We start from the raw sequence: 12,693 nt of genomic DNA, 5'->3' as shown, positions 1-12,693 counted from the left end.
TCTGCCTTAAAGATGTTCAAAAGAAAACTCCAACACAAAATGGATATCCTGCCGAACAAGCTAATTGGCACAGTCGCCCAAGATACCACTAGCCAAATAAATTAGCCCTGACCCACAGCCTGAAAGATATCCCCGTGTCTAAGAGAAATCAGTATCTGGGCCCCTTTGTAGCAGATTGAAGTCTCATTCCCCCAACTCTGAACCTAAGCTCTAAGGGGGTTGAGGGTGCCTTCTGCTATCCAGGACTTTTTCCCAAGGACATTGTTAAGTGAGGGAGGGAATTGTTTGAGGCTTATCTGCAAGACTGAACTAGAGATTTGAAAAGGAGAAGAAAGGAACGTCAGACCCATCTAAGGTGCTCAATAAGATGGAACGATACTTTCACTGGATTGATTCCCAGGAGAACCACAATATCTTGTTTTCTGCACAGCTTTCTGCACTTTTCCAAACTCCTTTCACATCGTATATCTCATTTTATTCTCAAAACATCCCTGTGAGATAGAGGCAGGCACTTATTATTCCCCCCATTTAACAGATAAGGAAACTGAGGCCCACAGTGGTTAAGTGACTTGTCCAAGATCACCACATAGCAGGAGGATGGCAGAGCCGGGATCAAACCGTGGGATCTCCTGATTCTCAGCACCTTGCTGTTTCACTAGCCCACACTTATGCTTCAGCATGGAGAGGGAAATGAGGGTGAACAGGATTATTACTGCACAATAGTCCTGGGAATATAAGTGGATGATGTGAAGCTGTTTATTTTTAGGATGCTACAATCACAGGTATGGGTGTGTGTATGCAAAAGAGAGAGAGAGAGAGAGAGAGAGATCCTTTCATCAGCAAGATTAGGGCTAAATTCCTGATTCTCCAGATATAGGAAGGAGACATGTAAAGAAAGATATTCAGCTGTAAAACCATTACATTATTCCCTCAAGCAACCTGTCGTTACTGTGGGAGTCAGAACCCTGGTCTGGACCAGACCCTGGTCTGAACCTTTTTCCTCTATTCCTCCTCCCCTCCCCATCACCCCTACTCGCTCCATCTGCTCTACCCCGCTCTGTTCCCCACAGCACTTGTGTATGTACATTTACATAGTCATAATTCTACTTATTTTATTAATGTTGTGCATATAACTATAATTCTATTTATATTGATGCTACTGATGCCTGCTTACTTGTTTTGATGTCTGTCTCCCCGCTTCTAGACTGTGAGCCCATTGTGGGCAGCCACAGGGCTGAATTGTACTTTCCAAGCACTTAGTACAGTGCTCTGCACACAGTAAGCGCTCAATAAATATGATTGAATGAATGAATAAATTAATGATGGACCATTCTTCTGACCCACTAATAACTTCGCTAAAGATTTTATCTTCTTCTGAGCAGGCCTGATCGACTCCACTCTCCCCGTTTACAGATGAGGAAACTGGGGCAGGGTAAAAAAGAGTGGTCCAGCCTCAACCAGTGACCATGTTGGGATTCAAACTTCTAAGCCCTTCCTTGCCCCCCAATTTTTTTAATGGTATGGGTTAAACACTGTTCTAAGCTCCGGTGTAGATAGAAATTAATCGGGTTGGACATGGTCCCTGCCCCACACTGTGCACAGTATTGAATCCCCATTTTTGCATTTGAGGAAACTGAAGCACAGATCAATTAAGTGGCTTACCCAAGGTCACACAGCAGACAAGTGGCAGAGACAGTTTTAGAACCCAGGTCCTCTGACTCCTGCTCTTTCCAGTAGGCCATGCTGCATCTCACAGTTCCATGTCTAGCCACGTAAACCCCAGCGGCTGACCAGGAATTTGGCCCAGACCTCCACTGCGAGCTCGGATGAATACAGCTAACCCGGCCATACCCCATCCAAGGCAGGTGGGGTTTACCAAGGGATTCACAAATTCAACGAACCTTTTCAAACCCCCTCAAGGCCAGCAGGAGGAAAAACATCACACAGCCGTTGAGCCGTTTTGTCTCGGCGGACCCACAGACCAACTTGCAAAGGTCCTCAAGCAACAGAGGGATAGGGAATAACTTCAAAAGCATCACACTCGCTCGTGCCAGGCTCGGTGATGTGTCGTGGGGACTGTGGGTTATCGGGAAGCAAACGGTCCTTTAGTAAGTCAGTAAGTCACAGGAAGTAGAGGCTGCTGGAATCCCTTCTATTTTACTAGCTCAGCTGCGCTTCCTGGGGCTTCCATGCATACAGATAGGAGAAGGAAGGAGTGCAGAAGGGAGACAGGGAGGGATGGGGTAGAAAGGGATCGGAAAAAAAGGAAAGGGGAGTAGGCTGCCTGCAAGGGATCGGGGGTGAATTTTCTTCATTGAAATGTTCATTTCTGACCAGAATCTGCATGAGGCAAATCTATATGAGCAATTATGGAGAAAGCAAGGGTAAAGGTTTGTGAAGCCCCAACCCAGTATGCATTCCTGCTCCATCCTTGCATCCACTCTGATCAGCTCAGACAGCAGCCCACACAGCAGGCAGTCGCGAGGCCAAAAACCCACGTCCGCACAAGCTCAGGTGGCTTCCAGCTGATTTGGAAAAATCCCCTCAATAAAGAACTCGGTGCTGGCCTTTGACCCGAAAACGAGGCTGCTTCCGATTGGGCCATCGAGAATTATGAGCGTTCAGGGTTTTGGGGGGGTTTGCCCCAGACTAAGACCGGCTTTGCTCCATGCAGATTCTGCCAGAAGTATCGGGTGGGGTGAGGAACGGTATTATGGGTTGGAACCCAAATCTAAATGCAGCGGCCATACCGGATTTAGCAGGATTTGGGGGAGCTTGGAGGGAGGGTCAAGGGGAGAGGGAACTCTCTATGCAGCACACTGTGGACGGTGGCTGACCTCTAGCAAACCAAGCATGTGAGTGGGAAAGATCAGAGGACAAAGTATACTCAGACAAGACGGACCCACCTCATTTGCGTGTGAAACATTGATTTCACAGCCTCATGACTGAAAGACAAAACAAACACACACGGTTTACGCAACCACAGTGGCCGGAGCCTCCAGAAACAATAGCAACGGGAAGAATTGGCACATACAGTAAGGCAAGGCATTCTAACTACAAATCAACCAATCGGTCAGTCGGTGGTATTTACTGAACGCTTGCTGTGTTCAGAGCTCTGAACTAAAGTGCTTGGGAGAGTACAATAGAAGAGTTGGTGCACATGTTCCCTGCCCACAGTGAGCTTATGGTCTAACAGCTGAGTCGCCTCCCGATGGCAGATTCCCTTGGGCGGAAGAGGATTTGGGGGAACACCCTTTCAGGGAACACCACGTTTTCTGGGATTATTACCTCACTTGGATCCCAGTTTTAACCTCCGCAGGGAGGTAATAATAATAGTACCAGTCACGACAGGAATAATAATAATAATAATTCTGGTATCTTTTAAGCACTTACTATGTGTCAAGCTCTGTACCGAGCGCTGGGGTAGACACAAGATCATCAGGTCCCACAAGGGTCCCACCAGGTCCCACACTGCAAGTACGAGGGAGAATAGGTAATGAATCCCCATTTTACATAAGAGGGAACTGAGATCTAGAGAAGTGAATTGATTTCCCCAAAGTCACACAGCAGGCAAGTGGCAGAGGTGGAATTAGAACCCAGTTCCTCTGACTACCAGGCCCGTGCTCTTTCCATCAGACCAGGTTGCTCCTCCTTTGAAAATCTCCAGCCTGGACTAAGCCCTCCTTTCCTCTTCTCCCACTCCCTTCTGCATCACCCTGAATCGTTCCCCTTATTCATCCCCATTCCCAGCCCCTCAGCACTTATGTATATATCTGTAATTTACTTATTTGTATTAATGTCTATCTCCCCCTCTAGGCTATAAGCTCGTGGTGGGCAGGGAATGTGTCTATTGTCACATTGAACTCTCCCAAGCGCTTAGTGCAATACCTTGCACACAGTGTTCAATAAATACAAATGACTAACTGACCACAGCCCTCTGGAAATAATGAGGAATGAAGCAAAACAGTCCCATAGCTGCATCTGGTCTTGGCCACGGTCTTTGCCCAGGACTAAGACCAAAAAGGAGGTCACATTCCAACATTTCCCATCCCTGGGGCGTGTGTTGCCCGATGCTTATGATGCAAAAATCCAATCGGACCAAACAGAAGATGGAGAAGACTCTCCTTCGCCGTTATCCCTAGCGAGGTGGCTAAACATTCCCTACCCCACATCCATAACCTGTACCTCACCTCTCCTGGAACTCACAACTCTGCTACTTGTCCCCTCCCTCCAGATTTCCAGCCATGTGAACTGGTCCTGTGTGGCCTAGCGGAAAGAGCATGAGTTTGGGAGTCAGAGGACCTGGGTTCTAATCCGGACCATGTCACTTGGCTGCTGTGTGACCTCGGACAAGACACTTCGCTTCTCTGTGATTCAGTTACCTCATCTGTCAAATGGGGATTATGACTTTGAGACCCTGGTGGGACACGGACTATGCCCAACCTGACTACTGTGTCCAGCCTGAGAACCCTAGCGTTTAGTACAGTGCCTGACACTGGGACATAGTAAGTGTTTAAAAAATACCATTTAAAAAAAAAAAAGAAAGAAATGGGTAGTGGGCCTGTTCCCACCTTTCAGTCAGGCTCAGAAGACAAACAGAGGGACTTAGAGATAGCAAAGCAAATATTCACTAATTCTGGGATCCTGATGACCAGGACCTGCAACTATTTGGTTAAAGTCACTTCACTTCTCAGGGCCTCAGTTACCTCATCTGTAAAATGGGGATTGAGACTGTGAGCCCCACATGCAACAGGGGCTGTGTCCAGCTCGATTTGCTTGTATCCACCCCAGCGCTTAGTACAGGGACTGGCATGCAGTAACTGCTTAGCAAATACTATCATTATTATTATTACTATTATTTTTATTATTATTAAAGGCCTTTTGAAAGCCACAGGTCAATCCCCACAGTCCCTGGGGAATAACCCAAGCTCCTGATAGGGGTGTCCTTCTAGTTCAGGCCCCGACAGTTAAGCTATGAAAGGCAAAGCCAAACCCCACCAAGAACCCAAATTCCAATCCCTATCGCACATACACGCACACGCGTCAACATAGCCACCACACGCTTACTGCAAAATAGCCCCCAAAGCGAAGTAACTTTGACTGATCCTAAGAGTCCGGTTCTAATTGCTTCCTTTTTGGACTCCTATGCTGCTCTGGAGAATACATGTTGGCTTTCAGGTCTGAAATCAAATGCAGGGAATCCCAGGACTCCCTCCCTCCTCCCCGTCGGCCCCCTCTGCCCCTCCCGGTGCCCAAGAAAGGTCTACTCACTTGCCGTTGTTGAATATGACGGTGCAGTTGGGCCAGCAATCGTGGTTCACCAGGCAGAGGTTGGGAAAGACGCCCACCCCGACGGCCTGCAAACCTCTCTGGTCACTGAGAGTGAAGCCGTTGCAGTTAATCTGCCAAGAGAGAGAAGAGAAAATTATCCCCGAAATGCTCAGATCAATCAAAGGGAGAACCCGCTTGGCCTAGTAATAATAATGACTGTGGCATCTGTTAAGTGGTCACTCTGTGCCAGGCACTGTACTGTGCACTGGGGTAGATACAAGCAAATCAGGTTGGTTACAGTCTCTGTCTCACATGGGGCTCACACTCTTAATCCCCATTTTACAGATGAGTTATCTGAGGCCCAGAGAAGTGAAGTGACTTGCCCAAGTTCACAGCAGATAAGTGGCAGAGCCGGGATTAGAACCCAGGTCCTTCTAACTGGCCTAGAGCACGGACCTGGAGTCAGAAGGACTTGAATTCTAATCCCAGCTCAGCCACTTGCCTGCTGAGTGACCTCAGGAAAGTCACTTCACTTCTCTGTGCCTCAGTTACCCTATCTGCAAAATGAGGCTTAAGACTATGAGCCCCATGTAGGACAGAAACTGTGTCCAACCTGATTAGCTTGTCTCTACCCTAGTGCTTAGCACAATGCCTGGCACTGAGTAAGTGCTTAACCAATGCCATAAAAAACAACCAATCAACAATATTTATTGAGTGCATATTCTATACAGAGTACTGTAATACATGCTAGGTAAAGAACAGTAATAATAATAATAATAATGTTGGTATTTGTTAAGTGCTTACTATGTGCAGAGCACTGTTCTAAGCGCTGGGGGAGATACAGGGTCATCAGGTTGTCCCACGTGAGGCTCACAGTTAATCCCCATTTTACAGATGAGGTAACTGAGGCACAGAGAAGTTAAGTGACTTGCCCACAGTCACACAGCAGAGTTGTATATACATGCTAGGTAAAGAACAATATACCACGAGACCAGGTTGCTCCACCTTTGGAAATCTCCAGCCTGAACTAAGCCCTCCTTTCCCCGTCTCCCACTCCCTTCTGCAACACCCTGACTTGCTCCCCGTATTCATCCCCATTCCCAGCCACTCAGCACTTATGTATATATCTGTGATTTATTTATTTGTATTAATGTCTGTCTCCCCCTCTAGGCTATAAGCTCACTGTGGGAGGGAATGTGTCTCTTTATTGTTATATTGAACTTTCCCAAGCTAGGTAAAGAACAATATACCAGAGTCGGTAGGCACGTTCTTTAACTCTTCTTTAACCCGTTCTTTAACCGTTCTTTAGCACGTCCTTTAACTCCTTTAACAAGGAGTTTACAAACCACCTTAGAGTCAGGGATGGATTAATCTAAGGGTTTGGGGGGCAACAGTCTCGGAGCCCAGATTGAGAGGGGGTCCTGGATGTCCCCTCATCACCTAGAAACACCACTTCAGACGGCCACCTTGTGCCTTCTGACTCTGACATCGTGGCCGACGCCTGGGAGGGAGGGCCGCGGTGTTGGAATTGGCCTTCAGTCCCGCCGGCCGCCCAGTCAGTGCCCACGCTGCCTCTGACGCCGTGCCCGTGTGGTAGCCATTTTAGATTTCTCCCCTCTGTGAAGGAGAGGGTGGCGGACAGAGGAATGTGGGGAAAGAGAGACCCTCGGAGGAACCGTTGACTCAAAACTCAGACCTGGCCCCCAAGCACTATCCTGGCATGGCCCTGGCTCTGTCGCCACCCTCCAAAATCCTTCTGCTCCAAGTCAGGCAGGCTATTTCTTGAGGGGATCATGACCCCTCAGGTGGCTCAGCTGCAGCAGGCATGGGCGGCCCAAGAGGAGAGTCCGGTTGACAGTGGGTTTGGAGCCGGCAGATGAGGTATTCATTCAATCGTATTTATTTAACGCTTACCGTGCAGCACTAGTACAGTAGAGCACTGTACTGAGCGCTTGGGAAAGTACAATACAACAATAAACAGTGACATTCCCTGCCCGGAATGAGCTCACAGCCTAGTGGGGGAGATACACATCAATACAAGGAGTTAGGTGTGCGGGCTAAGTTGTAGGAGAGAAGCGAGGTGAGATAGGAGGAGGAAGGTGATGGAGTACTTTAAAGCCAATGGAGCGGAGTTTTTGTTTGATATGGAAGTGGATGGGCAACCACTGGAGTTTTTTGAGGAGTGGGGTGAGGTGTCCAGAGCGCTTCTGTAGAAAAATGATCCAGGCAGTAGAGTGAAGTGTGGACTGGAGTGGGGAGGGACAGGAGGCTGGGAGGTCAGCAAGGAGGCTGGTGCAGTAATATAGGTGGGATAGGATGAGTGACTGGATTAACGTGGTAGCAATATGGATGGAGAGGAAAAGGTGGATTTCAGCGACGTCGTGAAGGTGGGACCGACAGGATTTGGTGATGGATTGAGTATGTGGGCTGAATGAGAGAGAAGAGTCATGGATAACGCCATAAGGTATGGCTGTGGGTTCTTCCCCAACACCCCAGACCTCTGCAAAAATGTGTCAGAGGAAGGAAGACCCGGACAGGAGGGGAACAGTGACATGTGGCTTCTGCCAACGGAGATGGCCACGAGTCTCCCTCACTCAACTGACTCGCGTCAGTGGCCAGGCCTGGGACGGTCTGCCCCGAAGCAGGGGCCAAACAATGACATTCCTGAGCCGGCCCTGTGCAAGGTGTCAGTATAAAAGATCTCAGAAGTATTCATTCAATTGTATTTATTGAGTGCTTACTGTGTGCACAGCACGATACAAAGAGCCTGGGAGAGTACAGTACAGCTAATAAACAGACACATTCCCTGCCCACAAGGGAATGTGGTCTAGACAGTCTAGAGGGGGAGACAGACATGAAAATAAATCAATACACTACAGATATGTACATAAGTGCTGTGGGGCCTGGAGGGGGCTTGAACAAAGACAACAAGTCGGGGTGACACAGAAGGAAGTGGGAGAAGAGGAACTGGGGTCTGGGGAGGGGGGCTTAGTCAGGGAAGGCCTTTTGGAGGAGACAATTAAGGAAGAGTAATTGTCTGTCGGATTTGAAGCGGAAGGACGTTCCAGGTCAGAGGCAGGACATGGGCGAGGGGTCGGCGGGGGGATAGACGAGATCAAGATACTCCCTTTCTCCAGGACTGTGGGCACCCGAGAGATCCCTAGATAGAGCTGAAAGTTATTTGCAGGACATCACGACCTCCTTGGGGAATTTCCTCCCCCATCCCATGCTGTAAAAGCCCCTCGTTCCACTGATCTTTGGGGACTGGTGCAATATGAACCATTTGAGTTTGGCAATCCTTACCCCCTAAATACCTTCTCTACTCTCTCCTCTGGCCCCACTCACTTGCTCAATGTGGGCAGGGAATGTGTCCATTTATTGTTATATAGTACTCATCCAAGCATTTAGTACAGGGCTCTGCACATGGTAAGTGCTCAATAAATATGATTAAATGAATGAATGAATGAATGAATGAATGAATGAATGACTTTTGAGCCCAGGCTGTTTTCACTGTGCCGTTAGACCAGCTATACAGTGGGAACAGGTGCATCTTCAATAAATCTAATAAACATATTGGTGCATTAGCAGGCAGGACTAGGCAGTGATCTTTAGTCCCCACCTTGGGGAACAGAACAACTGCTCTCCCGGCGACAGATAGAACCACCTTTTTTGTCAGTGTTATTTGTTAAGTGCTTACTATGTGCCCATCACTGTACTAAGCCCTGAGGTAGACTCAAGGAAATCAGGTTGGGCACAGTCCCTGTCCCACATGGGGTTCAAAGTCTTAATCCCTATTTTGCAGATGACATAACTAAGGAACAGAGAAGTGAAGTGACTTCCCCAAGGTCATACAGCAGACAAGTGGCAGAGGAGAGATCAGAAACCAGGTCCTCCTGATTCCCACATCTGTGTTCTATCCACTGGGTCACGCCACTTCCACCTTTCCTGGAATATCCCCCTGTTCTCATCTGGATCAAACCACGCCTCTTTCCCTTCTCCGAAATGCTACTGAAAGCCCAGATCCTCCTAGATTATAAACTTTCCTGACCGGCCACTACAGTTGTCCCGGACACCCCCAAATACATACATTTACCTCTTGGGCATGCGTGTCCCTATTTCCTCTCTTCTCTTGGTTCGACATCTTGTGCTTTATGACTACTTCAACATCTGGGCATTTGCTTTTGTTGGTCAATCAATCAAAGGTTTTATCCAGCATTAACTGTGTAGCGAGTAGCAGGCTAAGCGCTTGGGAGAATACTATAGAATTCGTGGACTTGAAACCTACCTACAAGGAGCTTACAATCAAATGGGAGACTTTCCCAGCTCAGACTGCAAGCTCACACAGTCCCTGTGAAGCTCCCTACCAGGAAACACCTGTCCAAAGCAGCTGCAAAAAACACCTGGCCTCTTGGGGTCTGGGATTTTGCACACAAGAAGTGCTCAGTAAATACGAACGAATGAACTACGTACCTTGGAAGCTTTAGAAGGCCAGAAGCCCCCAGATTTGAGTCCCAGACCTGTCAGGGATGTTCTCCACCCTCTCTTCGCCTCTCGCTATATTGTGTGATGTTAGGAAGGGTGGATTCCCAAGCCAGGAATCCTGAGGGAATTTATTTGGGCTCTGACCTGAGTTGTTCCACAGAAATAGGGAAGAGCGTGGCTTAGTGGATAGCCCACTGGCCTGGGAGTCAGAAGGACCTGGATTCTAATCCTGGCGTCTTCGCCACACGTGTACTGTATGACCTTGGGCAAGTCTCTGAGCCTCAGTTACCTCACCTGTAAAATGAGGATTAAGAGTGTGAGCCCCTTGGGGGACAGGGACTGTGTCCAAACTGATTAGCTTGTACTTATCCCAGTGCTTAAAACAGTGTTGGGCACATAGTAAGCGCTTAACAAGTACCACAATTATTATTATTATTAGAAATAGCATTATGTAGCCAGGTGACCTACCACGCCAAAGATGTGCGAGATGTACTGCATGCTGAACTGCTGACTCTGAGGAGGCCAGAAGTGCAGAAAGCTCTCCACATCCAAGCGCAGCTCCTTCTGCTCCTCTTCGCCAAAGCTGTCCACGTGGTTCTGCAGGTCGTCGATGGAGACCAGGCAGCCCTCTGTGAGGCCGGTGCCTTCTCTCTCTATCCGCCACATGATCCGGGCCGCCAGCCTGGGGAGAGGAAGGGGCAGAGCAGAGAGTCAGAAAGCAGAGCACCCTCGGAGTGAAAGCAACCGGTTACTCCCACCTTCCGAATCACCACAGAGGGTCCCAACTCCCGAGGTGCTCCGATAGCCACGGGGCTATCGGCTGCTACTGAGCGCCAACCACCCTGTCTTCCAGGCAACCGGCACCAGCTCCCCACCACACCCCTAAGGAGACTCCGTCCCATCTTGCCTCTTGCCACCCCAGGCCTAAGGCCTTCACAAAGCCTCGGGAAGACCTGTGGCTGCTGTAGAGAAGCAGCGTGGCTCAGTGGAAAGAGCACGGGCCTTGGAGTCAGGGGTCATGGCTTCGAATCCCGGCTCTGCCACTTGTCAGCTGTGTGACCTTGGGCAAGTCACTTCACTTCTCTGTGCCTCAGTTACCTCATCTGTAAAATGGGGATTAACTGTGAGCCTCACGTGGGACAACCTGATGACCCTGTATCTACCCCAGCGCTTGGCACATAGTAAGCACTTAACAAATACCAACATTATTATTATTAGAGGATGCTGAGCCTTGAGGAGTCTGACATTTTGCTCCTCTCGCCACCGCATCCGGCTGATTTTGGTTTTTATTTTGTGTATTTGTCCTTGTTTTGATAGTGCTTTAACATTTTACTGTTTCATCCTTTCTGATGGGTCTGTCCATCTCCCTCTCTCCCCAACATATGCTCTTAGACTGTGAGGCCCCCCAGGGGGCAGAGATGATGTCTAAATTCTCACCTGTGTAAGCGCTCTGCACAGATTGAGCACTCAATAAACCCTATCACTACTACTAATCCTAGGAAACCTCAGTAGATTGAAAAGAGGTTTTTCCAAATAGTCCAGGGCTTGGAACAGGAAGTGATCAGGGAATATGTGGCCTAGGCCCAGGGTGGGGATTCTTCACCAAATGAGATATCCCTAGGGGAGTGAGTGATTCATTCCTGATCTGGCTGCCCTGGATTTGACCAGATGAAGAAAGAAGATATATCAGCCATAAGTTATTAGTGAAATTTTCCCTATATGTAAAGGATTTCTGCCCAATTTGATTGATCTGCAGCAAGAGGGACCTAGATTAGCTACCTTCTAAGTTTGTGAAATGTTAGAATTTGTAATTTAAGGAGGCCATGGGGTCGTTTTCTTTGAAGATTTTTGAGGAAGGGGGAGGTGACTTTCTGGATGGGATGATCATCACCGTCTTCATCCTTAACTAGTATTGATTGAGTTTGATGATTATATACAGTTCTTCTCCTGTGGTATTGTTAAGTGCTAACTTGTGACAGGAACTGTACTAAGCACTGAGGTAGTTAGAAGCTAATCAAAATGGACACAGTTTATGTCCCACGTGGGGCTCACAGTCTTAATCCCCATTTTACAGATAAGGTAGCTGAGGCACAGAACAGTTAAGTGGCTTGCCCAAGGTCACACAGCAGACAAGTGGCAGAGCCGGGAATAGAACCCACACCCTCTGACTCCCAAGCCCGGGCTCTTTCCACTAAGCCACGTTGACCCTGGGCAAGCCACTTTGCTTCTTTGGGCCTCAGTTACCTAAGCTGAAAAATGGGTGTTAAGACTGTGAACCCCATGTGGGACAGGGACTGTGTCCCACCTGATTTGCTTGTATCCACCCCACTGCTTAGGACAGTGCCTGGCATATAATAAGAGCTTTAAAAATGCCACCATTTATTATTACTATTATTATTATTATCCAGACCAGAAAGTGGTCCAGTAGAGGCATGTCCACATCTCTCCCCAGTGGTCTGAGGCTCCAAAACAGGTAATCCAGTGGTCCCAGCAACGGTGCAGCACAACGCCCCAGTTCTCACCGGATGTTCTCATTAGGAGCCTTTCCGTGCTTCTTGATGGCCGAGCACTCGTTCTTGTGGTTCAGCCAGGCGTCTTTCTGACAGGTCCGGTCGCAGTAGTGGGCGAATTTACACTGACCGCAACGCTGGAGCTTCTCCTGCCTCTTAAAGCAGGTGTGGCACACAAGGTGGGTGAGGCTGAAGAGGGGAGAAAAGAGCCATCAGGGGAAAAAATACCCACAGATCCCAAACAATGGGATGGAAAGCTGATAAGAGATGATAGCCAAATCTAATAATAACGATAATCGTGGTGTTTGTTAAGCGCTGCCTACGTGCCGGGCACTGTCCTAAGCTCTGCGGTTGAGAAGATAATCGGGGGTTGGACACCGTCCCTGTCCCACATAGGGCTCACAGTCTTAATGCCCATCTTACAGATGTC

General features: G+C 48.5%; 1 protein-coding gene across 2 annotated transcripts in view; it reads right to left on the bottom strand.

The window, feature by feature from the left end:
* Positions 1-12,693, bottom strand: part of SMYD1 (SET and MYND domain containing 1) — a 38,405-nt gene that overhangs the window by 9,272 nt on the left and 16,440 nt on the right. Inside the window, exons 2-5 of one of the 2 annotated variants that reach the window (XM_001510437.4) lie at positions 12,276-12,452; positions 10,222-10,435; positions 5,272-5,402; positions 2,907-2,945 (exon numbers count right to left, since the gene is read on the bottom strand). In XM_001510437.4, the coding sequence (XP_001510487.1) occupies positions 2,907-2,945; positions 5,272-5,402; positions 10,222-10,435; positions 12,276-12,452 (561 nt within the window). The remainder of the gene's footprint in view (positions 1-2,906; positions 2,946-5,271; positions 5,403-10,221; positions 10,436-12,275; positions 12,453-12,693) is intronic. The other variant, XM_001510465.5, reaches the window with a different exon arrangement.

Source organism: Ornithorhynchus anatinus, chromosome 18 (genome assembly GCF_004115215.2).
Source record: "Ornithorhynchus anatinus isolate Pmale09 chromosome 18, mOrnAna1.pri.v4, whole genome shotgun sequence".
Lineage (NCBI taxonomy): Eukaryota > Metazoa > Chordata > Mammalia > Monotremata > Ornithorhynchidae > Ornithorhynchus > Ornithorhynchus anatinus.
The sequence above is the reverse complement of the archived record's forward strand: the minus strand, read 5'-3'. Positions and strand labels throughout refer to the sequence as shown.